Raw genomic sequence first — 27,889 nt, 5'->3', positions numbered from 1 at the left:
GTGCAAAATGGACAATAAGGTGATTATAAACATCTTTATTTTTTGATTATTAACAAAGGGAAAAAAACTACCAAACAGGCACTGAAAACACCAACAGCACCTTGTATCTTCTTAAACAGAATGCAGTACATTTCCGATTAGGTCTGGACTGTGTGTGTATGTGCTTGTGTTTGCGAGTATGTGAGAGACGGAGCACACAAAAAAAATGTAAAAAAAAAAAAAAAAGAGAGAGTGGGAGAGTAAACGGTCTTATCAGGGATGTGCAGGTCCAGCCCAGCCATTTTGAGTGTGCGTCAGAGGGTGAAAAGAGCGCTAGCTGCAGTTCAGGTTTCCTGCTTAAAAGCAGCCACCGTCCCCACATGACCACAGTGTATGCACGAACAACTGGTTGACTTAAGACAGACACAGTGATGATTTCTTTGTGTCTTACTGACCCACTCTCTGCTCTGCTTCCCCGAATAACAAAAAGAAAAAAATATATTTTTTTGTTCTGTTCACTGGAAGAAAAAAGCACCCAGAATGAGGCCACTAAGCACTATTTGACAAAGGAAAGGTGAACAGTCACTCCATTAGTACTTTATCAGTATTCACTCATGGGGAAGAAAAATTACAAACTTAAACACACATTTGGAAGAAAATGAAGAAGAAAAACAGTAATACATTTAGAGCTGTTTGTTGGCTGTACAGAAACAAAGACAAACAAGGAAAAATCCAAACACTCCACAAAGGTCACAGCTTCCTAGTGAGCAGCCAGTTTCCTTATGTTCTGAATCAGCCTCTTGATGTAGTCCTTATGGTCAACAGGCTTCACATCCATCACCGTGGCCTTAATCCTGGACTCATCCTGTCAGACGAAGAATGAGAAAATCCATTTGTATGACATACATTCACTTCCTTCGCAGTACAACTCAGGGTCACAGGACAAGACACTTCTCACTGTTTAACATTTTGTGCAAAGCTTGTCTTATTTCCCCTTTACTAAAAGTGTTTTCTACATGGCACAAACTGAAAAATAAAAATGTAACAGACTTTATTGCTCAGGAAAAACATATCTTATGCAATATATTAATTATCAACATGAGCCAAGCATCTCCCACTCTCTCATATGAGATGTTTGAATGAGGTATCACAATTGTGTTGGCATTTAAATGAATGTCTCACACAAAAAAGACAGCTTTTAAAGCCTTGGCAACCTCCACAGCTGTCTAGACAGGGGAAGGTCATTCCTACCAACGCTATTAATCTCTGCATTTAAACAGAGGTTACACTCATTTTGTCTCCATTAATCCTATGCTGCTTAAGCGGGTGAAATGTAAACCGTCTTTCTTTGGATAGACGCCCACTTTCTTCGAGAAAATCCTGTTGCAAATCTTGTTGTTCGTGTTAGAGGCACCTTCACAATAGTGGATTTTTTTCCCTAATTATTAATTAATCTTTGTCATCTCTCTCATCCTCTTCAGGGCCAACTGGTCAGGGAAGCTGATCTGCAGTAGACATGAAGCCAGACAGGGCGGAGCATCACTCACTTTTCTACCAACCTGCGTTGTAGGTGCAGATTTTGTTTTTGTCAGTTATTAGTTTTATTGTTTATTAGTCCTTTTCTGGTTTTGTTTAATCTCTCTTCGTTTGACTGGAAAGGTGAAGTTGTGCTGTTTAATTTAAAATGCAGCAGGGATTTTAGAAGTGTGACCATGGGTGTAGAAAGTAGTATATACTTCGCAGAAGTTTGATCTGTCTTTATAACTTTATGAGTAATGTATGTGCAAATATATATCTAACAGCATACTTACAAAGCTCTGGTTTCACTCTTGTGTTATGAGAACACACCATTGCGTAGATATTTTTTATCAATGGCTGCATTGCACAGACATTAAGATGTCCATGTTTTAAAATCTCTACATCGTGACAAGTTCATGAGAAATTTAAAGAAGAGAGAAATGTGTATGAATGGACAAACGGCTGCATGAAGGTTGTTACGGATTAAATTTGATTTAAGTTCCTAATTATTTTTTCCTTAACCTCGCTGTGCTGCACAGATAAGCCACTAAAATATTGGAAAGGTCAAGTTGTGCAGATTTATTTTTAAGTGTCACACTTTGCTGCAACAAACACATCCAAATCCAACAGAGAAGAAAGGATCTGGACACCAAGTGCATTCATCGGGCTCTAAGGGTTAAGTCGTATTTGAGGACAGGAAGAGTGACCATCTGGTAATCAACATAAATATTTCCGCTACATGATTTTGACACAGTTTAACGAGGTTGAATCAATCAGTCCCTTCAGTGTGCACAGCAGTCTGCTAGAAAGGACACCTATCAATCCTGTACCTGCCTTCAATTTAAATTTTTCACTATAAAAAAATATCACCTATGAGGACTAATGTGGTTGCAGTAGACAGTAGAATGATATTGTTTTCCCCCTACAATGAATATGACTTAAGTAAAGAAGGATCAAATTAAAAAGCTCCACCTTACCCCAAACAAGAATAAATTATGAAGAATGCATTATGAGTTTGTAGTATCTTGCATAAATTACATACACTGACTGTAATGTTGACTATGGCTGCAAGTCAAAGAGTGGGTGTGTGTATACAGGATGTGTGTGTTTGTGCATCTGTAAGTAGCCAACATCACACGGTTGGGTGTTGATCTAGACTTGGCAACCAGAGCTGTGTGTGTGCGTGCGTGTGTATACACAAGATGACAAGGAAAAAAAAAAAAAACAACACATAGAAATTTGTTCCGCTCTGACCTTTTTCTAACAGCTTTAAACTTGCCAGGAACACTTGCAGCAAACAGCAGCCAAGGAAACTAACCATTTCCAACGTGCAAAACAAGGTATTTTATCTCCTATAAAGCCTCTAGAAAGAGAGCAGCAGAGATGAAGACCTGACAGAAAATTCACACAGACACTCATTTACCAGCAACTAATGACTCACTTTAAACCTGCCAAATCTTCGCTTTAAATCCCTAACCTACACGTAACCCGTTTGATCCTTGCACAGTGCTACACCAGTGGTTCTTATCCAACCCTGGAAAGCTGCAGCTCATCTGTGGTGGAACAGAAAGCCAGCAGTGCTCAGGACAACCAGTGCCAGGAACCACTTTCATACTCTCTCCTTCAGCACCCTTGTCTTGCATTGTAACCTCCAAATCGTACGATTAGTGATGGTCACATCACATCAGAAAGATGGATTTGTCAGGGCAAAATAAGAAGATATTAGCCCACCAACCATTTCTACTTCCGTTTAAACAGAGGTTGCAGTTGTCAATACTGTGTCAACAATGCTACAATAAAAAGCCTTGTATGTTCAATCTTTTCTTTTCCATCAGTATCGTCTAGTGTACACTTTAATCAGTTAGAATGTCTAGACAGCCTACAGAGACAACAGCTTAATACCCGCACAACAGTTTGAATGTTACAGCCTCAAGCAGACACTTCTTTATTCCAGACGAGCAGTAGATTTAACAGAGTCAAGTCCTAACCGACAAAGTTCAAGAGATTTGACAATACAACACATTCAAAGTAATGAAATAATTCACTGACATTTTGAGAGTTGCAACACAAACATCTACCAACATTACTTTGAATAGGTTTGATTTCAAGGCAAAAAAAAACAAAACCAAATTTACATGATGCGTCTCACCCGTATGAACCAGCTGCACCTCGCATTTTACAGTGTAATTAATCTGTGCTTTGATTTAAAGTGTGCAATATTGCTTTCGATTTGGAACAACTCCCCAGATTTCTGGCTTTAATACTTAAATATATAAATTTGACATCAAAGTGAGAGTAATTATGGCTTGACAAACTAAAAAGAAATGTTCACTCCACTCTTTATTGGACAGTTGCAGCCTCTCTCAATGTCTGGATTTTTTTTATGTTTATAAGTTCTTGTTCAATAAATGTGTCCTAACACTCAAATGTGATGAAATTTTATTTACTTTTTAAGTCAAATAAATCTATTAATTCCCTGTCAAAACTGCACGGTCTTTTTAATTCCGTATAGTGAAGTCAAGTTTACAACTCGGTCACAGTCACTGTATTATATAGAAATAAAAGTTAAACACGGTTTTCTTTTCCTTCATCTGTCATCTCATTTCTGTATTAAGTGACTAAAAACATCTGGTGATGCCTGCAAGTTTCTCATTTTGCTCCACTAACCTTCGAAAACCCAAAGACAATAAATTTACTATGACGTAACTGAGAGAAGCAGAAAATCCTCCTATTTCACAGCTGGAATTGGGTGAATTTTCGACAAGTCAAACATGAGTTTAAGTAATAATATCATTAAATGTAATTCAAACAACTAATCAGTTTTACTGTCATCAGTTTTACATTACATCTGTGTGTATGTGGCTAAAATCCTGATGTCTACCTTCCCAACATAAGATCCAGCCAGAGTGACTTTTAAAATGTGCTGACACTCTATTTTAGCATCTTGATGGCATTACAGGTGAATTTTATTATATTCCTCAAGCGATTAACATGATTCAGTAAAGATGAGAATAGTATAATTCCCTCAACTGTTCAGATAATCCTCATTGGAGCAATGCTGTCAAAAGTTAAAGCCCTTTCAGTCATGGGCTTCTTTTTATTAATCTGAGGACATCTGAACGTGACAGCTTCATATCTGAATGAGCACTGAGATCACTTTTACGAAAAAAGTCGCAAAGGTAACCTCACTAGGTCGGACCAGGCGGTATTGCTTTTAACAAATCCAAGCCACATGCACTTATATTGACAGGCAAATTACAACCAACTTCTATTTGTGTGAAGCGACCTGGGGGCTTATTTTTCCACGTTGCAGCACTAACATTGGTCCTTAAACACCACAATTGCAAAACACACAGTTGTGAGCCAAAATCACACAACACACTTCAAGTAATTTACTAAAAAGGCTCAATAAAGTATGTAACTTTACAAATGATAAATTCTGCCTCATTCACTTGGTTCCGTCTATAAAAGTGTCACTTTACTGCGACGGAGACAGATTTTATCACGTCAGATCTACCACGCTCACCTGCAATGAATGCAGCCTGGTTTTTGAGAAACACTGAGAGGAGGTGACATTTTGTTTTTGTCCTTCAGCTGTTTATTTTCCCCGAGTTTATTAAATAACTGCAGCATCAAACAGCAGAAAGCTCCATAAGAGCATCTTCAAAGCGAGAAGGTTGCACAAATTTACACACATGGAAAATTAGAGGTAACTACACTAATTACTTATAATTATAAATTATCCAGAGCATGGAGGACAGCATCGATCTGGGTCTATTCTTGAGACAGGTGAGCGCTTACACAGAGTAGTTCATATGCAACATTAAAACTGTTTGGTACACAGGAGAGGCTCCAGCTAGTTTTAGTGTCAGTAAAAATCCACTTACTGAAGAATAAAGGTTTCTCTGTCACATGAAGATTTTTATAACAGTTTCGATTTAGTGTGTTGTTTATTAGTTCATTATGTGTCACTTGATACTGTCCGCTCTCCATCCTTGTCCTGAATATCAGTGAACAAAGTCGGGAAGAACATTAACACAAAAGTGATCGATGTCTCAAAGTCAGAATGTCGTCATTTTAAAAGACTGAGGCAGCAATTTTACACCTCCCCTGCCTGAAAAAGCCTCAGGTCTCTCTGTGATACAAGAGGATGGATGAGTGTCATCAATTGTTAAGGACTTGCTTTGTGTTACATCAAGCCTATACAACACTGTACACGCGACAACATGCGAGACTACAGCACAATGGCTGGCTTGTAGTATCGAGAAGGAGAAAACAAACTCAAAGAGGGGTTGCAGGTGTCTCTGTTGACAGAATATGGGGTTTGGAGACAGAAGCCAATACATGCTTGTAGCAGTGCCATTGGCAGTTAGGATGCTGAGCTGAATGTGACAGACACAGTGGCCTCTTCTGTGTGTTGAAGGCGGATGCAGCCTCTGGCTTGGCTCCAGACTTCCTGCTCAGAGTCCCAGCCCAATCAATTCTTTTATGTGCTTCCCTCAAAACAAACCTCTATCTGTGTGGCCTACAGGAAATAGTGACCGCGGCTAATCTGTGTGTGCACTCTTCACAAAGCCACTGAAAACGAGCAGCATTCGAGGACAAACACAGTTTTTTAGAAGTGCTTCTGTCAGTCAAAATGAAAGCTAGGTTGTTTTGGTAATGAACGGGAAGACTATCAGAGAGGGGGAAAACACAGCCAGAACATAAAGAACCTACGTTTCCGCTACGTACTTTCAGCCTACAAAGAAAGAGTTGGGGGACTTGAAGCAGCCTCTTCTACATGTGGTAAATCCAAGCATGCTGCAATGACAAACCCCTGGGGGTTTATCGGACTAATTACAATTCCGTTTTTACTTACATTATACGTTTCCAGCTTCACTCTGTTGCGGAAGACAAAAGTGTTGAAGTTGGCTTGCTGGAAGATCTCATCGAAGGCAGCTTCATTCTGAACAACACACAAAGCACGCATTTTCTTTAAATTGAAAATTAGTACATATATCATTGTCTCAAGTATAATGTTTGTGATAACTCAAAAAGAACTCGTACCAGTTTCAAAGTAATTATGCTTGAAAGGAACAAAGTATAGCACATGTCTGACACATTTGTATTCATCTACAGGAGCGTGTGTTGTCTGCAATAACAAAGCCAGAGGTTTAGCTCTCGCCCTTTTCATTTCCTGAGGTCAGTATGAAATTCAGGAAGGAAGAGTCTCACCGAGTCCTTGAGCTGCCCCAGGTAAGCTGCATTCTGGCCTAGAATGGCCTCTGCACTCTCCTGGAAGCAAGTCACCCACTGGTTGTCCCCATAATCCGCAATATTGGCCTGACGGACAACACAGAGAAGAGTAACAGTAAATAAAGAGGAAAGTTCCATGAATGAAGACGTACTGACCAGTGTACGCTAGCTCACATTTTGTACGAGGGTGTTGTTCATTTTATATAGCAGGCAGTGGACAGAATATATACTGTTGGCAAGTCTGGAAAAACACGCAGTCAAGGTGCACTTACACATACATAAACAGAGAGGAAGCAGATTCACAGCTTATTCTACAGCTTGTGAAGAACAACAATATGTCAACTGGCGAATGGTACAAAACAAAAGCCGCTTATTTCAGATGCCTGGCTCCCATTACTCTGTTGCTGACTAAGTGAGTTTTTGTCATTTTCTTAAAGAAAAATGCTTATTTGGAGACAAGCTGAAGAAACGTGCTTTGTGTGTGTTCCCCCCTGCATTCTCTGTAAAACGACGGCACTGTATTGGAAGCTGCAGCAATTAACCCAACATGGCTCTAACCGATTGTAGAGACGATCTAAAATTAGTCTTCATTACAACGTCCCACGGAAACAGCTGAATTGGCTTTAAACACATCTAAATTTAACTGCAGAGAGCAGATTGGGACATTGTTGAAGCAGAGGGAGTGAGCCATGAAGAGGGAGAGTGGCTCAAGTTCCAGGACACAGAAAGATGAATAAAGAGAGTTAGTTATGAGAACACAAACTGACTGAGCAGAAACAGGCATGCAAAATATGTGCATTAGCATATCTACTTGTGTGAGTACATATGTGGCACAGCTCCAAAAAAAAAAAAAAAAAGCTTTATGGAAACCAGTTCTGAGTCACTTACAGAAAGGATGAGGCGGTACTTGAAGTTTGGAAACTCTTTGTCACACTTCTCACAGCGGAACATGCCATTCTGTTGGTCGATCACTTTTTTATTGCAGTCTTGGCTCGGGCAGGCTTGATAAAGGCAATTTTCCTTGCGCAGAAACACGACGGTAGCTATGCAGGTGTAGTAGTCAGCCTAAAAAAGGAAAATAAACCAGAATACGTGTAAACAAAAACTTCAGTGCCAAATAAAATTACTCTTCGCTAGATGCAGTTCTCGCACTCTCGTGACCTTTGTGGTTTCTATGTTAAACATGTTGACTGTTGAAAACTAAAAACAAAACAGCAATAAATTAACATTAACATGACATTTTCAGGAGTATGTAGCAATATATGAGAACAGTCAGAAGGCAACATTTATGCAGCAGATGCACAAGTTACACACCAAACCACAATCCTAGCGGTTGACGCAAATGCAAACTAGCGAAGGAGATGCTGCTTTTATAAGGAGACGAAGTTTAGAAAGCCGCTGCATGTAAACAGCCTCCAAGAAACTTTCCTAGCTGACATATAAAACACCCAAACAACAGACATGAATCCACACAGAACAGAAATAGATGCATACAAAAAGAAGCTCAGGATGTGCTGCATTGAGTGCAAATAAGTCACATCACCTCTCCTTGTGTGATAGCCTTTTCCTTTGTTGCACCCTAACAGTTGACAGTTTTGGACAAAGTCTAACCACTCTTACTAACTTCGGCACAGGCTGTCACAATAAAGAGGAGACTAGGCTGCCGCATGCTGTGATAAAGGATACAGATGCCTCTTCAAGGGTCAGGGAGCAAAGCAGCAGATCTGCCACCTGTTCACCAAGTCAGAGGTCAGAAAAGTTTGAAAAATGTCCATTACGGTTTGCTATAAAAAATAAAGACTGAAAGCAATTCATACAAAACATAGATCATATCTGTAAAACAAAATGGCAATCAGTTCTTTACTCTCTCTGTTCTCCACATGCTGTCTGATCCATTAATATGCAAAATGCGTTAGACCTCAATTTACTTCCAGAACAGGACAATTGATACTCCATGTCACTTTGGATAAATAAAAAGCCCTTGAGTGTGTTAAATGACAGCAACAAAATAAGCAAAAATCACCAGTTTGCACACAACAGTGTGCTGTTTTTAATGACTGTTTTGCTTTACAGAACAATCAACGCATCAACCTCTGCTACTTTTTGAAGAGGTCCAATTAGTCAAGTAAATACCTCTTTAATGAGCGCGTGACTGACCAGCAGGAAGAGGACAGAAGCACTTGTTTCTTGCCTCTGTCACAGGATTTTACAAATGCAGTGTCAAGCCAACAGGAGGAGGGTGACCGCTTACTGTCACGGAGGGCACAGGAGCAATGTGGAAACTTGAGATTGTGACACAAAGACTTTGTGACGGTGACAATTAATCGCTAAAGAGTTTGGTTGGTGGGGTCTCGAGAAGCTTGACCCCCATCCCCATGTATGGGATGTCTCAGAGGGTTTGAGGACAGCTTTGGCTCAGCTCCTTTTGTCAGCCCCGGGTCTTATCACAGACAATGCTGAGAAGGAGCGAGAGCCTCTGCAGACTGTCAGGATTTCACCTGAAATGGGCTAATGATTATAGTGCGAAACTTAATAGAAAATAAGGAGATTGAATGATTTAGGTTGCATTGTTGGATTTCGGATTATCAAATAGCTGAAGTGGGTACAGTAAGAGGAGCGATAAGACAAGTGCTGTCTGTGACTGGGATTCATATAGCTTTGTCCATAGGAGAGAATTAGCAGAAGTATGGCAAGGTCAGTCAGCAAACAGCATGAACACCACTGCATTTAGAAAAAAATAAAAGCAGTCATTCAACAAAACATTGTTCTCTTAATTGAAGTTCACAGACGCCTCTCGCTCCATTTTTAATCCAAGCACTTGAGCCTCTTTGTTTTTATGGAATAATAGGCCCTATGGTAGTTTGGAGCTTTCAACTAGCCGATATATCCCCCACCTCGAGTGTTTTACACTTGTCTTTACCAGCCACTGCAAAATTGTCCATCCTGTGCCTGTTGAGGGCCCGTCATAATGGCTTGCATCCTGGTCTTAATGGGACATTTTCATCATACTGTTATGATTTCTAATGTGCAGAGCATGCTAACTGATGTTAAATTACACACCTTAAGATCTCCGTACAGGTCACATTTTCTGCTCTAAGCAATTTCTACACTTCTGTGAGCACCATTTCCCTCAACATTGTACATTTAAAATAATTGGTAAAATTAAAGAAGATAAATTACTTTACTTATCTGACGGCAGTAATTCTATTACAAAAGGGCAAAGGAATAGAGACTAGGTAATCTTCAGAATCGATACCAGAGATAAATGCGACTTTCACCAAGAACATACACCAAAACTATAAGGGGGGACACCCACAATGCGGGGGGATTAATGTACAGTATAAGATGAGGAAGCCTTGCGGGATGAGACTTAAGCACACATACTTGGTGGTGCAGTAATTTTATGAGTCACTGATTGTAAAGATTCATCACACAGACTGTGAACTAAAGGAGCCTTTGCAAAGCAGAGCTGAGAGTGACAAGGTTACACTGTAGAGACGATATAGACTTGCTGTGTGTACCTTGGATTTTTATTAACAAATGCAGCTTAACTGTGAGCACTTTCATATTTGTTGTTTGGGATTCAACAGCGGTCTTTCAGTTTGTCCTTGAATATCTTCAAAGCGTCATCCTTGAATAACAATATATCTGGGGTTACCATATCTTCAGTGGTTGAGTGTGTCAAGACAAAGCTGTGCATGTGTGTACCTTGTCTCCGTGTCCTAGATGCTCGTTCTTCACGTCAGATAGAGACTTCCAATTGGTGCTTCCTCCCCCGCTGCCACCTTTCACCTCCGTCAGAGACTGTCCATCCATGGCATGGCCCTCCTTGTCATACCTACGTGGAATAAAATTATTAACATCCACTGCAGGTTTAACCCCTTTCACAGTAAACCAAGTACAGCTTTAAAAGGGCACCAACAATGTACATAAATTTATAAGTCATTCATCTTTTTGTGGGCTGAATGGCAGCCTTGCATGGAAGCTCTAATGTGTGAGTATGTTTGAATGAAAAATGTATTGTGAAGCGCTTGAAACATATATAAACATGGGCTATTCACCATTAATCTGTTGATCGAGTCCTTCAGTCCATAAAAATAATTTAAAATGTGCATTGAATTGCATATTATGTACAAAAAAATTGCTGAAAAATAAGACATTTGGTTGAATATTACACAGGATTAAAACAAAATATTCACATTTGAGAAAAAAAAAAAATTTTTACGTTGTTGCTTTAAATATTACTTAAAATGATAATTTATTAATATATTTTCCAAATAGAGGTCATTGAATTTTCTGTTAAATTGATTCATCCATTCTTGAACTTATTTCAGCTCCATGATGTTTTCAGTGCACCAATATAGCATTTAATTCCTAGAACATCATCTGACTGATGAAGAGTTAAAGTAGTTAAAAAAAAAAAAATACAACACAACCAGAAATATTGTTTTCTTCTCCTTTGTCAAAACCTGTCAGTGTCTTACACAATAAGCCTCTAATGCCGCCTCAAACAGCGCTAAGGAGACAGAGGGACTCTTGTAGCCCATCTTTGTTTGTAGCTCCACAATCTTCATCCCTTAAACACAGGCTGTTATGGAAGGACATACTGATGTCTGAAATCTGTGAGCTTCCCCTTTAAACTAAGTTAACTCACCCTGTTAACGTGACGAAAACAAATCGAAAGTACTTCCACTTGTCATAATATTGCTTTTTAGAAGCCCACTTATGAACTGCAGCATTATTCATCCAAACACATCCAAACCAGAGCAGGAGGCACAATACGCCGCTGCTCACATGGCTGTCAACACACTGCAGGCTGTCCATTTAACAGTTAGTCTTAAAAAAAAAAAAAACCTTGTTCCAAGCAGAGAATCCGTTTGTGTTTGTCAAAGCAGTGATGGCTCATCTGAGAGCAAGCAGGCTGAGAGGCTTGTGAAATGAATCAACAGCAGAGGGACAGATGAGCTGGCCAGGGTCAGGTTACTGCTGTTACGGTGATATCAGAAACCCATTTTCATCCAATGTTCCCAGTAATTCGGGGAAGACAATAAGAAGTAGTAGAGGGAACACAAGGTACAGTCAGAAGAAAGATGGGTGGAGGTAAAATGCAGTTGGAGAGGGAAAAAATGTCAGTTTGAAATGGTCACAAAGATCAATGGAGCTTACTAATCTGTTGGCCACAAGGCAGAGCGGCGCACAATGAGGAGGTTGGGCTGTAAATATGAGAAGAGCATGCCTTGCTCCTGGAGGCATGACTAATTGAAAATACCCCATTAACGGTTCAGACTGTGGCCCGAGCAACACACAGGCTGCTTATTTCCCACTCCTACTGACAAATGTAAGCAATCCTTTGTGGTGGCACCAACTTCCTCACCACTGAACCTGCACAGATTTGCTTTATTTGTGCCTGCATCCAACAAGGAAGATATCCTGACAAACCAAATCTGACAAAACGGAGACGCCACTTCCTGCCGTGACTTCACAGCTCCTAAGACAGATGTTCTACAGAGGAAAAAAATGTAGTGGCATAGCTGAGCTGATTAAAAATGCATGACACTCTAAAAGGTAAAACTGCACAACAGTAATGATTCACATGGCTGCTCTGGACATCTGATTTGACAGATACTGAAAAGGGCACCAAAGATACCACTGTGACAGCATTCTGGTGTTGTTTCTCATCATACAGACAAAATGGAGCAAGGGAAACCAAAATGGCATGGAAAGTGGTGATTGTGATGAAGAAGACAAAAAAGGGGAACAAATTAGGTCTGGCAGAAAATGTGCAACAATCAACGGAAGGCAGGCGGATCCCAGCTTGGAGCAGAGTGGCTTCAGAGAGGCAAGTGATCTGCAGGAACACCAGGATGGTTGACTGGAGCTTTGCAGACACATGCATATGCATGCTACAGACGTGTCAAATGCCAGCATGTCAATGAACAAGGACAGTACAGGAGCAGACGTGTCAGAGGAGGAACCATGAGGGGATGATGGGAAAACTCTCCATAAGTAGAGTTCTCAGCTCCAGGCTAAGACTCTCATGCCTGAGCTGAAACTGGCAAACACACCACAGATTACCCCATGTTGTGTGTGACATGGTGTTAGCCACTTCATCAGTGGTGCCTGACATGCTGACAGATATGGAATTTGAAGCAACTTTATATATATATATATATATATACATACACACACACACACACAAAAGCAAAGACACAATAGTACTTCTTTTTATGTAAATGAAGATGAATCTATATTTTTCTTTACTCTCATTTTGGCAAAATCACAGCGAAGTGTTCATTTCTCCTCATAATGAACAGATCAAACAGGCAACAGAGTAAATATGCATAAATTCAGCAGTCCAACATTTATGTGTTATTCCTGCACCTTAGGAACATTTCAGCATGCATCAGTGGACTCTCACTGGTGCATCACAAAAGTTGAATTTTAATGAGTTTGTCTTAGAACTCCATGGAGAAAGTATATCATGGAAAAACAGAACAAATCATTAATATGCCATAATGTTTTTCCTTGTATAAATAGATTCAAATAATGCAGCCATAAGGCAACCTGAACTGCCTGTTAACCTGCTATTTAATGCATAAAGTTAAAATTATCAGACAAGTTGATTATCTCTCAGAACAACAGTTTACGCCTTAAGACTAAAATATAAAAACACCCAAACCTTAACTTTGCAGAAGCTGTATTTAAATACACAGTCAATACAGGTAGTGCTTGAAACTGTCAATTAATTTAATATCTATCAACCAGTCTATTCTTTTCTCAATTAATCACTAATTGTTTGGCTACAAAACATTAGAAAAGAGTGACAAGTGTTAATTATAAATTCCCAGAAGCCAACTGAAAACATTCAAAGTGTTTGTTTTGTCCAACCAAGCCCAAAGATATTCCATTTATTATAATAAATGACAGAAAAATCCTCACACTGGAGAAGCTGCAACCCCAAAACATTTAGCAGTTCGCTTGAAAAATGACAATTATCAAAAAAGATTGCATTTTTATCTGTCAACTAATTGGCTGAATACTGCAGCTCTTGTCAAAAATAAAAGCACAAAACAGCATAGCGCTAATTAAATGATTTTGTGCAGCACTGAACAGACCCAGCAGAGCAGCTTGGGGATGAATGTAAGATTTCCTCACTGCTACCAAATATAGTTTAAATCCCTCAGTAGGTCAGTTACTAATTAAATTCAAGCTAATAAATCAGTAATTCAGCTAGTAATTATTCCATTTTTTTTTCATTGACGCAGCATTGTGAAGCATTCGGGTAAAGTAACGGCCAATTCGATGATGAGGCATCGTTTTCACTCAGCTACTGTGTTGACGTTTGTTTGCTTCTTGGTCAAATAATTACGGCCCTAGCTATGTGCAGTGCCTGCATAAGTGGAAAATACCGGAGTCATGATAAGAAGACAGAGAAAATGTCAGCTTGGATTTGTGTGACTAAATGAGATAATGGTGAACGTCTGAGGTTGACAGAATCAAGAACTGAGAATAAATCTGACAAAGTGTAGCTCACAGAGGAGTGACTGAGGAAGGCAGCATGACCAACTTTAAATGTGCTGTTGCCACCTAATGGACAACTGCTTCTGCACAGTTAGATGGATGGAAGTGGGAATGCAGAGTCTGATTTGACACAAATAATTCACAAAGAGGAGCCTACTGTAGGTTTAATGTCAAGTTATCAGCCTGTGTGAAGTCGTTTTAAGAGAGAGTGCAGATATATATTCACATGTAGCACAACAATGCACTGAGACTGGATAAATGAAAGATCAGGATTATTGGTGCATAGTGCAGCAGTCTTATTAAAAGGACATTAAAGCTATTTTCATCTTTACAAGATTAATTACTATGTCAAAACAGGGATGCAGCTCAGCTTTCCATAAAAGCACACCAGTAAATGCTGAGCAGCACCACTAATGCCGTGTCTGAGTTTGAGACAAGAGCCCACCTAGGATAGACTATTCATTTGGGCAAGTCCCAGAGGTCTGCGCCAAAACACAATCAAATTAAGACGCCTCCACAGGAGTAAAACAATGTTTCAGCAGCCTTGGCTGTACTGGAAGGACACCTTTTTTTGGTTTAGAGAGAAAAGGCTTTGGGTTCTTTTGTGCAAGCCTAAATAAATAACTATTGACAGATTGATTCAAATTTGAATACATTTTTTTTCAGAATTCAAATTTTAGCTCTCAGAACAATTATTAAGGTACACACCACAGACTGCAACCATCCTGAGACGCAGTCTTAACAACACAGCAAAACACGCATTATGTATTCCACAGGTAGCAGCTCTCCCATGAAAACACATGCTAACAGCTTCCATATAATTACTGTGATGTCGCTTCAAAACAAGAATAAATAACTCAGGAGGGTATTCTCCCTACTCCCCTTCATAGCGTGAGGCTGGCGGTGCTACAGCTCTTAACATGCTACATAATGATCCTGTCTTTGCGTCGGGTGTCACTTGGATTGACTTGGATCCAGAGTAACAAGTCAGGTCTGGCTTCCTTCCATGTGTGACTTTTAAACCGTTCATTAGTGGACGTTTGCAAACCTGCAGAAACCCACTGTCCCACATGGACCGACCCCTCTTCTGCAGCGCTGAATACCAACACAAGGATTTAAGGATGATTATCCCTGGCTGTCCAAGTGAGGAGTAACTGAGAGTGAAGAGCAAACATCTGTCATTAAACAGAAGAGAGCCCAAGAAGTGCATAAAGTCTGTGCTACTGGGGTGTAGAAAAGTGATTCAGGATTTAATGGAGTAAAGGTAAAATAAATCTTAACACCCAGGAGTGATCTTGATAGCAGAGCGTTTCTATCACCGAGCCAATGTAAAATAGTCCAATTACAAAAATAAAACTTGAGTCATTGGCTTTCTGAGAAATCAAATTTTAAAAATTTAAAGAGAAGCCAGAAGCTGGTACTAAAACTATCATAAAGAAATTACCATTAGACAAGATATCTGATTAAAAGAACCACATTTGAGCGTATTTTGTGATGTTCCTTTTTCCCCACCTGCAAATCAGAGTCACATTTCACTGCTCTGATTATGCAGATCAAGTCCTCTGATCGAGTACAAATGCTCGCAGTCCCATTTTTCACAGCCCAGAACTTACTGCAAAATAAATTTGAACTGTTTACTGTCTTATTTCTTATTGTGGAGCGGCCACTGGTATTGAAAGGTAAATAAATGAAACCCTTTGGATAGAATCGATTGGATCTCCACTCACAAACTCAGACATTTGCCTTCATGTCAGAGAGGAGGGGTCAGACACAGCCTGCTTAAGTAGGATCTATAAAGAGGACAGATCAATCAGTGTGCCACAGTGCTGGAGTGAGGTTAAGTAGCCCCCCCTCCCCCTTCAGTCCATGTGAGTGCCACCTCGTCCATCAATCACGTGCCAACCCAGCCTATACAAAAGGCTCTATATGCTCAAATCTGGCGCACAAAAAAAACATGCATACAGTACATATTTATTCTTCATCATGCTGTGCCCCGTGGAGAAGAAATTATGATTAATGAAGGAACTGACACACGAGGGCAAAAACATATGAAAGCTTGAGGATAAAATTTTTCTCTCTTCCAAGGCAAGAAAGGCAAATAATTAACTGGGTTAATGTAGTTTCGTGCAAGTCTGCATGTGGCTGCTTTACACTATAAATTTAACTATGCCATGTTACAGATGGCTACATGTACACAGATAACTACTCTGTTTTAAAGACAAAGACGACATCTTGACCAATGCCATGAGTTCAAGTGAAAACAACATGAGAGAAAAGCGTGTCGAAACCACACACACACACACACACACACACACACACACGAAATGCTACAAATCAACATAATCATACAGAAATTAGTCGGGATTTCATTTCATCTGGAAAGGCGATTAGAAGAGTAAAAAACGCATTTCCACAGATTAAGTATGATTTCCATTTATATGTAATGCTTCATTGAAGTGCCCCCCCCGCATTGTGGCTAATGGGGGAAGCTAATCTTGATAATGAGAATCAGAGCATGCACTCCTGCAACTTGGGAAATGGAAACTTGTAATTTAAATCCCTCAATTACAACCATATTATTTTCATGCAAGAAGCTGCCTTCTGTTCGGGGGAAATAAATAAGAATGGCCGTCTGGCATAAGATGGGTACCATGTTTAACACCTGCTATAAATGCACTTTGTATACAACTGCTATAACATATAAGCAATTCTCTGCACTGCTTTATCTATGAACCTCAGGCTCACTTACCAGCCTCTGAGCTTGTATGCTTCAGGGATGTCTGGGTTGATCATTATGGTGCTGTTGAAGGATGCGGAGAGTGACCGACCTCCGAAGTCTGAAAGCTTCGCTGCCTTAATGGCTAAAATTGGCTGTCCAGAGCCATCAAACTTCTCTGCCTATGTAAAGACAAAAACATGGTATTAAAATGTCGCATACATTCATCTTTTGATATCTTCTTTCTGTTTTGCAGATAAAGATCAGCAATCTGCAGTCACACACATGGCAGCGCTAATTAGCGTTGTACACAAAGTACAGCTGAGGCCGTTACAAATGTAATTTAGCTTTGCAGGTATTTGGTAAAAAGCCAAAGAAGTGGACAACCTGAAATTTTGAACCTTCGGAAGCAAAATGAAAAGTCAAGAGATCAACAAACATCACAATTCATGCAGTGAAGAACATGAGCGTGTGCTGAATTCCTTAACAATTCAATATTTGACAAAGTATAAACGTCACAGGGGCATCAGGGGGAAAAAAAGTCACATCTCACATTTATTCTTCCATCTGTGAGCACATTTCCTGTTGGTGTGTTTACACGATTTTTAGTTTTGTGATCTTTCAATATTTAATTATAATAGCCTGAAGATGCTAAGTGAGGAAAAACAATAACAGAGGGAGGAGGGGGGCAGTAGCATATATATGTATAAGGGGAAATATTCCCAGCACTTTCTGTTTGGCTTTGCCATTGTTCTCTATAAACTATGCATCTTGTGTACTTCCTCAAGTCCCATTGGAAAAAGGATATCTGTCAAACAAACACACACAGAACACTCTGCTTCTTGTCAAGAGGAAAAAAAAAAGATGAACTCAGCACAGTCCCTGTGAGCCACAGGTAAAAATCAGCAGCAGGATCACACTTGACTGGGTATTCAGACAACAATTGCGAGAAAATCTGCCTCGATTAAACACTGTGCACACTGCTGAATGTTTTTGGAGCTGTTGAACTGTGACCACCAAATGCATTCAGCAACCTTACTAATTAAACACCATCCTGATAATTCTCATCCAAAACTGAAGATTAAAAAAATCCACAAAAAGCAGCTCGTGCTTAAGTCTAGAGTCAGCCATTTACAGTAAACGATTTAACCCTCTTACATCAAATAAATAAGGTCTTACAGGTTCCACTGGAACATGGATGTACGCAGATGATTGATACTTGGAAAGAGAAGCCTTCTAAGAAGAAAGCTTAATCATTACTGTAAGCACACCAATGCAATGCAAGCCCAGTATTGATTTTCACCACTTATTAATAAAGGCTCCAGACACAACATCTCTGCTCCATTACACATTTCAGGCTTTCTCTTCAGACTATACTCACTTCCTCTCCCCACAGTGTGACAGTCACCACCTTGCCAGACATATCTATCAGATTGAGTGTTCTCTTGGACACTTCACGGTTGGTCTTGGTTGTGAGGCGGGTCATCTCATCCACACTCTTGCACACTCCAATCACATCTGTAATGAAAAACAAATCAGTGTTGTTGCACATCACAGAGGTCACTGGATGCATCTTTGTGCCTCACACCAGAATGATTCACAACTGAAAGGACGGTTACAGACGTGGATTGTGGCTTGTCATGACCACAACATATCTCAACAAGATTACGATCACATTTGCTTTAATTTTGATTCCAACATACACATATCATACATGTTGTTGATGTTTTATATACCAATCGGTCACTTTAGGTCCAGCTTAAAATGGTGCTTGGAAATTATTGATTCATTCATTTCAAGGCAACAGAAACCAAGAAATGGGCTTTAACCATTTTCAAATGCTGTTTGTCAAGCGTAGTTTGTTGACTAATCCAACCGAGCACAATAGACATGCAGTTATTTGCTAAAGAGAGTGGCATTATCAGCACCACTCGTCATCTTACAAGCATTCAGAAAAAAATGTGATGCCAACTGGAGGGAAATTACTCAGACAGCAACACAAGCTGCAGTCTTCCTTAAAAGAATTACAAGCAGGCTCCTTATCTTTACCTCCTTTTACCTGTGACAGCAAGTTCTCACTTTGTCATCGGTGCTGCCACGGGCCCCAAAGTCAATCTGTACTACAGGCTATTACTGTCATCAGTATTATTTATACCACTTTTATCTCTCTGCTCGTATACTGTAATTACCTCAACCTCCCAGCATATCCGGCTGTACTTTCCATTACTAATTCTATCCTCAGCTTATAATAGCTTATTATTGGGTGCTTGGGAACACCTCAGTAGGAGCTGGGCTCTGAGCATCAGTTGGTTGGTTTGTGCTTTTTGCAGCACACAGTGCCGAAGAGAATTGTAATGCGTTTAGGCCTCGCAGAGCCAAAAGGAAAATAGTGTGCACTTGTACACTAGGAGTTGTAGAAGACACAAACATGAGCCACCTGTAGGTTCAATGCACTGCATGTTCACTGATGGGCAATTACATTATCACTCCCCTGTGCACTGTGTTATGCAACTCTGTCTTGTTTAGTGTACAGAATATAGAAAACAACATGAGAATTAATGTCTCATAAAATGGAAAGGCACCATTTTAACAAAAAATATAGTTTTAATTAGACAAAATTGCTACACGAATGTAGCACAGGAATAAAATGAGCCCTAAGCTTTGCCTCAAAAGGTTTCACATGGCCGGACTCCCAGTGATGAGACATAGAGCTGAGCTTAGTGGGTTACAGCAGGAAAATTTCAATCACTTCATGTAATGTAAATTATGCTTCCATATCTATGAGGGGAAAATGCTGCCAGTTGTTTATCTATTCCTTAATTTTGGAGCGCTTAAAAAAAACAAAAAAAACAGCCATAGCACAGCTTTGGTCTATCTGGCACTTTGTGTAATATATTTTATACTACAAGCTGAGAATCAAATGCTAAGAAATAAAAGGGTTAATTTAAATATGCTGTTCACCGTTACAACATTGTACTTGGAGGGTTTAAAGTTGGCAGCTTCATTTGTTTATTTCACCCACCACTTCACTGTATAAATACCTATAAGCACTTGCAAAAATTACCAACAGCAACAAGCTTGTGAAACCTAAAAAAAAAAAGAAAAAGCTAACAAAAATTGAACTGTCAATAGACTTCTTTTCTAGTGAGGATATCTGACTTGAGCTCTACTCTGCAGACTGTTTTCCTGATTAAATTTCAACACTAAGCAAAGGAAGACATGTTTTATCTTTGATAGTAGGCAGTTAAAGCCACAGGTTGTTTAGCAACTTTCCTTTCAAAATAAAGTCTGACAAAAAAGAGAATAAATTATAACTTTTGTGTGGGACCTGAATGACACAGGTTGGGTTCAGAAAGGCCGGGGAAGCGCACTGCTGTTGCTTCTTACCAACAATGGCATCTGCATCTCTGCTCTCCAAGTCAGCGATAGACACAAAGTCACACTGCATCACGGGAACATCACAGCTGTCCTCACAGGGGATGATGGAGGACTCTCCATTGAGTGTCATCTCATAGTCATTCTTCACTGATGTGTACTGCTTGTTGGCCATCTTCAGGGAGCCCTTGGAAATGTAGTAGACCTGGGCCATACAGATGGATGAACCGCATGTTAATCACAGATCTGGGGAGCATTTCACCTGACTGAATGGTGCAAACAAGATAGGACTTCAGGCAGTTGAGGAGGGATCAACAAAGGCTGGCAGATGATCATAAGCTGCTTATTGTATGGGTACAGTGCAGCCAGATGACTCATTCATAGTCTCTGTGGTTTTAACTCACAAAGTACTGGCAGCTGTTGATAGAACAGTCTGCAGCCAAATCTGTCTTGAACAGCACACTGAAAGGCAGTTCTGGCAGATAATTAGAACATACTGAATCATTATCTGGAGGAACGTCTCACCTTCCCAACCTCAATCAGGCTGAAGAACTTGTCCACCTCTTGGTTAAAACCAGTTACTCGAATCTCTCCCTGTAATTAAAAAGAAAAACGTGGCTATATGAAAAGCAGGCAAGACACAATACAAGATTTCAAGAGATCTTCGAGTTACACAACAATACTTACACTCTCATCAACAAGCTCCATGGAGAAGAGCTTGCCGTCACCCCGAGTGTTGCTCCACGTACGAATGTTGCTCTTGTTGGTGACACGGGCACGGATGGTCCACCTATATATATATAAAAAAACAGACAAGTCCGAGCTAATTCATGCAATTTTTCTTCATTTTTAGAGGACTTCATAAGCTTAAAATGTCAGGCTACATATATGCATGTATTCATCCGCTAACTCAAGCTTTTAATAATCTGCCCCCTGCTGGTCCTTTGGGTGAATGTGTAAAAACAACACTAAACCTGCATTACTGACTTGCCTCCTCTGTAAAAGTCTTTTCAGGGACATTTTGGGAATTCATTCCAGATACAAGCACAGGTGCAGCTCATGACATTAATGACTAAGTCTGTAATATGAGCCCCGACTGGTATTCCTCAACACACACAGTCGTTAGTAATCTCATCAGTAACACCTACGACAGACAAATTAACTCTGAAACCCAGGTCTGTGTTGTTTAATTCCCTCTGCAGTTACTGATTAAACTCCTAAAACATCATCTTCATGTATCAAAATTACATATTTAGAAGTTTATTTCTTTAAAGAAGCTCTTCATGCCTTAGACTGGATTAAATGTAACTCTTAATTGTTGCTAGCAATTTGGGATGTTGCTAAATAACTGGAAATTGATGAATAATAAATGAATTATTTTGCAAATAAATGGATCAAATCAAAATATAAACCAAAAAGGCAGAAGGTTAAGGACAGGCAGTTTAAGTATCAGATAGCCTATTGTAAATTTGATGTAGTACCTGGATGCTCCACCAGGTGGAGCCTCTTACTCCGTGGAGTTAAAGGTGTCTTTTCTGACCACCCTTAAGAATCGCATAAAGCAAGGGCTTCTTTGCTTCTTACTGATAATGCCACAGTTGTGCTGATGAATTCTGCAGCAAAAACTTGTAAAAAAAAAAGGGTTTGGTTTAATTAGCTCACACTGGCTCACGCTACATATAAACTAGAAATTTAAAATGCTAACACAGGCCAGGAGCAGAGTGTCTGTCAGCAGAGAGCTGCTCTAGTTGCTAATGCTGCTAACATGCCTCCAACACTATGAAAACTAAAAGGATTTAGTATGAGCGACACTCTGTTCTGAGCATAAATCCACTGTGAAGGTGGCAGTAAATACTGACGGAATTCTTGGACTGATAAAGTTGATGCAACCGTATTTGTGGACATCTGTTTCCGCTGAGCAGCTGTTTGCAGCAGCTGGACTAACATGACCTTAAGCGAACAAGTCGCTTCATTGTTAGAACAGGTATGAGGATTGTTTTGACACAAAGCTTCTCAAATTACATTCATAACAATAAAGGTTAGTTTACTGTTAAAGGCTGCAATTTGCCTGCTGTGTTAAACCTTTTTTTTTTTAGCCAACTGTTGAATGGCAATTTAAAATTAAGGTTTGTTTTTGCTATTTAATACATAATCGAATTAAACCGGTATTCATTTACAGGTTGTTTACAGTTGTCATGTTTTCGAACAGACTTTGCGACAACCTTTGAGTGTCAGTGATCAAAAACTGTTTTATCAGCATTTGAAACAACATCCCCTGAATTTCATTTAACAATTGACTTTTCGTGGTTAATGTGGGTGACTATCAGTTCAGGAAAATGTTTTAAATTTGCATTCCTAGTGTAGCTCTCAGATGCTCCAAAACCTGCCACAGCTAAAGCACATGATTCTGCTCAAACACTATGAAACTACTCTACTTTATGACAAGTTGTCTTATTATCATCACAAGGAGACATAACTGGTTCCTTCAGTTTATGTATGAAACCTTGGCTGTCTGAATATGTGTTTTGAGGCTGTCCTCGGTATACTGCAGCATCAAGGTGAAAACGCTGAGTCAAGATGCTGACTACTCATTTTGCTCATGGGTCCTCCTGAATACAATGAAAAATAAATAAAAACACCTTATGTACATGTCAACATAGTAAAAATCTTTATATTCACTAGAGGGGGTCTTGCAGGATGAAAGTCCATTTTGTTGTAAAAATCTAATTGCCTTAAAAATGCATTTACAAAGGCTTTAGCACCATTTTACATATTCCACGTACATATCTTAAGGCTGACTCCTCCAGAAACTTCTCCAAACATTGTAGTTGCACATATCAACTGCAGTCTGTTTGACATCAAACAGTAAAACCTGACCGATACTGGGCTTCTGTGTACACTACCATGCTGACATTTGAGTTTGATAAATCAGATAAAGATGTATCAGCTAAAATTCTGAACATAAACTGTTTTGAAAAGGATTGTCTTTAAGGAGTAATGACCTCCATCTGTACTAAGGATGACATTTGCAGGCTTTTTTAAAGTTGAAAAATAAAGTTGTGAAACTATATAGTGGATCTATATAGAGACTGAATTCAGGCATGTCTTTGACCTTCTTCTTTTTAATCTCTTCGTCAGCCAACATATAAACCAGGACCCAGATGTCTGCAGTAAGGTCATATCGGTTGATCTGGTCTGGCTCAATAAAGACATGCTGCAAAGCATACAATGAAAAAAAAATATGTCTACTGGGATAGAGTCCAATGTGAGACAACAAACTAAAGCTTCACAGTGGGCGTGTTGATTCAGCATTTGTCTGACAGTGTCAGTTCACAATAGAAAGCTTCACATCAGCAGAGCTACTGTAGATTACCTCATCATACAGTTATTGCATTTTTAGATTGATTTTGCAGTTTCTATTATGCATGTATGCAGTATTTTTTTTTTTTTACATTTCTCAGTTATTAGCAAACAGACTCACTTGGACTGGTAGGGGTTGAGGCTGGCAATGGGCACAATTTTGGAGCTGCCCCCTGGAGTATTGGGCATGGAAGATAGAGTCTTCTTTCCAAAGTCTCTGTTGAAACCTCTGTTCACTGTAGGAGGAATGAAGAGAAAAATAAATGATCCATGAAGAGCAGTGATGGAGAGGAGTCAAGAGAGAGGCACATACATTATTCATCAGAGACAAATTACAAAAATCCAATTTCTTTGGATTGCAACTGCTTCATCACCGTAATTATCTCACTTCATGAGGGAAGTTTGATCAAAAAAAAAAAAAAAAAAAACCCTATCGAGTTAAAAAGCAAATTCACCACCGCTGACTCTCGAGTCTGACGAGCAGGAGAGACTCGCACAGGAAACAAAAATCTTGTCAACCCAACTTGGAGATGTGTTATCCAGCATTTTGGTGAGAAGGATGATTCACATTTCACAGAATCAGGGCAGAGTGTGAAATGCTATAACAAACTGGAGCTGTTCTTCCCCCGGAGAGCGGTGCTGCCTGACTTTGAGATTTTCCGTTTGAACAAGCGCTGCACATTTGATTTGTGTGCGTCTCACGCGGAGGATTAGAGTTCAAAGTGTCCACTTAAGTCCTCCCACTTTGCCAACCACTGCACTTCTGGTAATTAAGCCCCCAGATCAAGAAGCACACACAGAGAAATGAACAACGACTGTGCTGATGAGGAAGGTGGTTGCCACAACCTCAATTCCCACACGGCAGATTAGAGGGATGAATACCTGCTATGACACACACTAGAAGACAGTACAACCCCTCTGACAGCTGGTTGGCACATCTCTCCTGGTCCAAGTTATCTGCTGCACTGTGATCCACTGCTTGTCCATGACATGAACAACTGATTGTGCTTCATAAACAAATTGATTTATTCATAGAGGGAATCCACATTTTCCAGTGTTGCTTTGTGTTTGTTCTTTTGTATATTCTGTGCATTTAAAAAGAAAAATATAAGCATAACGACCGCCACAGACCAGCAGAGACAGCTCTACATAAACACAGGCTCATAGCTGTTGAGGTTCAAGTTCATAAAATCAAGCATTGACATGAAACAAGATATTTCAGGAGAACTGGAAGTCAATAACACTGCAAGGAAAAAAACTCTTGAGAAAGGTCTGAGAAAGCTAAAAATGAAAATGTTCCTCAACGGGCCTGTCAAAATTACTTGTGTCCTGCAAATCTGTGAGTGACCCAAATTATTATGGGCAATAGAAAAATGCTGCCATCTGGTGGTTATTGATGAATGATGTTCACAGTGTTAATCAGGAAAAAAGGACATTCTTAACATTTAAATTTGTGCTGAAAAGTTCAAATAAAAGCTTTCACTCACTTTCATTTCTATTTTGTGGCTGCAATGGAGGTCGGCTCTCAGGAGCTGGAGCTGATGGCGGAGCTCTGGCCTGACCTGCAAGGAAGACTTGGCATGAACACTCAGCCTGCAGTAACACTATGACCCATTCTGTGTAACTATATTTATCTCCATCAGTCTAGCTTTATAAGCATATTCACTAAGCACAGCAGCACTATTAACTCAATGTATTCTGAAGGCTCACCTTCAGTGTAAGGAGTAGGATCTCCTATTTTACCACCAGCTTCTTGAGCAGATTCAATGACGTCAAGTTCCAAAATGATCACCACTCGCCTGTAAGGAAGCATCTCAATAAACAACAGGAAATAGCCTTGTAGGCATAATTTGTATTCACTTGTATTTAAAAATGGGCATACCGTCCATCCTTCAGTATGTTGGTCACATGTCTCTTGAGGACGCAGACGCAGTTTGGGGCCAGGACGTTCTCTTCAGCCATGCTGTTCAGCTGGGTGGACAGCATGAAGGCTGAAAAGACGTAGAGCAACAAGGGAGGGAAAGTTAAGCAAGGGAAGCCCAACTAAGGGACTTTTGAGAGCAATAGCTTCTATAAACAACCATAGTCTTCAATCTGATCTTGCAATGAGTCTCAAGTGCAACGTCTAAAGCTAATAGAGTCTCTGCACACCATCAAACCTCGCTGGATTGCACTAGCTATTTAAATGCTAATGCAGTTTACTTTTAATGAGATGCAATTTACTGAGGGGATGTACAATGCAAAAAAAAAAACTTTAATTTTGAATTTTTGGCATTTAAGTAAATACTGGTTCACAAGCAGTTACAGAACTGCATCTTTTTGTCTGCTATGGATCTAAACGTGCTCTTCCTCCATATTTATGCAACAGTTTTGTATTGAATTCTTTTAAATCAAAGAAAATGAAAACACACACACAAATAAAACTTACACGACAGAGAGTGCCGTCCGTCACTCATCATCACCCGAAAGCGAGCTGGACCATTTCCTCCATCAATTTTGCGAATGTTCTGCAAGTGATAGTTTTCAACACATTCAGGGAAAAACAATAACTAAAAAAAAAAAAATCCAGCTTTGCCTTCCTGAATATTCTGCTCCTCTGATCTTTCATTTTGTTTGAATGGTGCAATCAAAAACTGAAGGACATTCAGCTGTGCTTGCCCCCTTTTGTCTCAATGGGATGCACATTGTTTGGAATTATTTCCTGGAGTCTGCTGCTGTCAGACATGTACAGCTTGTAACTGCAAAATAAATATTGCTATATTTGCAGATTCACAAACCCAGATTCCACCATAATCGACTAAATCAGCTTTGATTTTACAGATTTCTTCCTAACCTGCTTCAAACTCCTGACAAAACCTGTGCATGCAATTTTATCCTTAAAAAACTGACAAAGTGAAATAAGCAGGTCAGCAGTGAGCTCAACATTAACAAAAACTGTGTGGCCATAGCGCAGTGAATTCTACTCACCACCATCTGAAGCACTGCATCGTTGCCACCGGTGCCATTTGACAGAGCCTGTAAACACAAACATTTTGTTAGCTTAACTTAAAAAATTCGATATTTAACACCATGTTTCATCCGAAAACTAATAGAAAAGAGCTTTTTCACAAAGCTAACTCAACCCTTATGTCCAACTTGGAGCTCAATTTTGACTTTTGCAAACATATTATGCTTTAAAAAGACGCGAACACTCACAAATGCTAAGGTAACATTAAGCTGGCTTCGACAAATGTTACATTTTTACATTTTACTGGATAAACAACTGACTGCTAGCTAGCTAGCTACTCCAGCTTAACAAAGACGCCAGTTGTCGGTAAATGGCACCCATTTCTACTCAACCTAAACAAGCTTTACTTCAAAATACATATTTAGCATATTAGTTCAACTGTAAAAAAAAAATAAATAAATCTATCTTACCTCTATTGCGCCCTCTGTTAGTCTCGTCATGGCTGTGAAGAGGTGATTTAGCAACAAAAATACAACTTTATCAGAATTGTTCGCTAAACAGTCTTCTCTGTCTCTCTTCTCCTGACGATACACTCTGCATTGAGTGAGTCCGTGGCGCCAACCGCTTGTACAAACGCGCCAAGTGTCGTGTGTTCCGCTTCAGCTTCCGTCTCCGCTCACAGATCTGAGGTCAGTTTGTTCTCTGCCAGCACCCCCACTGTACCGCGTCAGTGTACTCTGTAAAACTGACCAGAGACCAGCTACGAGAAAATCAGCGCCAAACAGAACGTGATGACGTCTGACGCTTTGACGATGCGTTCAATGAATATGAAAATGTTACAATTCTACAATTCTACAATTTCATTTAGCAGACGCTTTTGTCCAAAGCGACGTACAACACAAGCAAGAATTCAGACATGTTAGGCGTCAGTTCCGCCATAACATTTTTTGGTTTTGTGAGAAAAAAAATCTCTCACTGACAAAGTGTTCAAGTGGTTTTTGTTGTTTAAATTAAATCATAATAAAGTTTATTTTTATAACACGTTTGAAACAACCGGAGTCGATCAAAGTGCTGTACATAAAAGTTTACTAAATCAATTTGTGAAAGAAAAGAAAATATCATAAAAATAATAAAACAATGCGAAACAAGATAGCAACTTGTAAGATCAAATCTAAGATAAAAAATAAATGTAAAAGCTGAAACAATGGACACTCAAATCCGAACAATAATATCAA

The 27,889-nt window shown here is 39.6% G+C and overlaps 1 protein-coding gene across 1 annotated transcript; it reads right to left on the bottom strand.

Moving 5' to 3' along the window:
• Positions 1 to 20: 20 nt before the first annotated feature.
• On the bottom strand, positions 21 to 27,288 carry rpa1 (replication protein A1). Its single transcript, XM_022211650.2, has 17 exons — positions 27,125 to 27,288; positions 26,675 to 26,722; positions 26,136 to 26,214; positions 25,590 to 25,698; positions 25,418 to 25,506; positions 25,195 to 25,269; positions 23,829 to 23,943; positions 21,035 to 21,137; positions 20,873 to 20,941; positions 20,360 to 20,552; positions 18,354 to 18,490; positions 17,006 to 17,154; positions 10,444 to 10,573; positions 7,624 to 7,800; positions 6,715 to 6,822; positions 6,359 to 6,445; positions 21 to 844 (listed from the first exon to the last, which is right to left on the bottom strand). Exons 1-17 carry the CDS (start codon positions 27,152 to 27,154, stop codon positions 740 to 742), a joined length of 1,803 nt encoding a protein of 600 aa, XP_022067342.1. The 5' UTR covers positions 27,155 to 27,288; the 3' UTR covers positions 21 to 739.
• Between the last annotated feature and the right edge of the window lie 601 nt (positions 27,289 to 27,889).

The sequence above is a fragment of the Acanthochromis polyacanthus genome, chromosome 13 (assembly GCF_021347895.1).
Source record: "Acanthochromis polyacanthus isolate Apoly-LR-REF ecotype Palm Island chromosome 13, KAUST_Apoly_ChrSc, whole genome shotgun sequence".
In the NCBI taxonomy this organism is placed as follows: domain Eukaryota; kingdom Metazoa; phylum Chordata; class Actinopteri; family Pomacentridae; genus Acanthochromis; species Acanthochromis polyacanthus.
The sequence above is the reverse complement of the archived record's forward strand: the minus strand, read 5'-3'. Positions and strand labels throughout refer to the sequence as shown.

Coding starts and splice junctions, on each gene's coding strand:
- rpa1 (XM_022211650.2), bottom strand. CDS start 27,154: ATGACGAGACTAACAGAGGGCGCAATAGAG. Junction 20,942..21,034: donor TGGAGCTTGTTGATGAGAGT/GTAAGTATTGTT, acceptor TTTTAATTACAG/GGAGAGATTCGAGTAACTGG. Junction 18,491..20,359: donor AGATGCAGATGCCATTGTTG/GTAAGAAGCAAC, acceptor TTTTCATTACAG/ATGTGATTGGAGTGTGCAAG.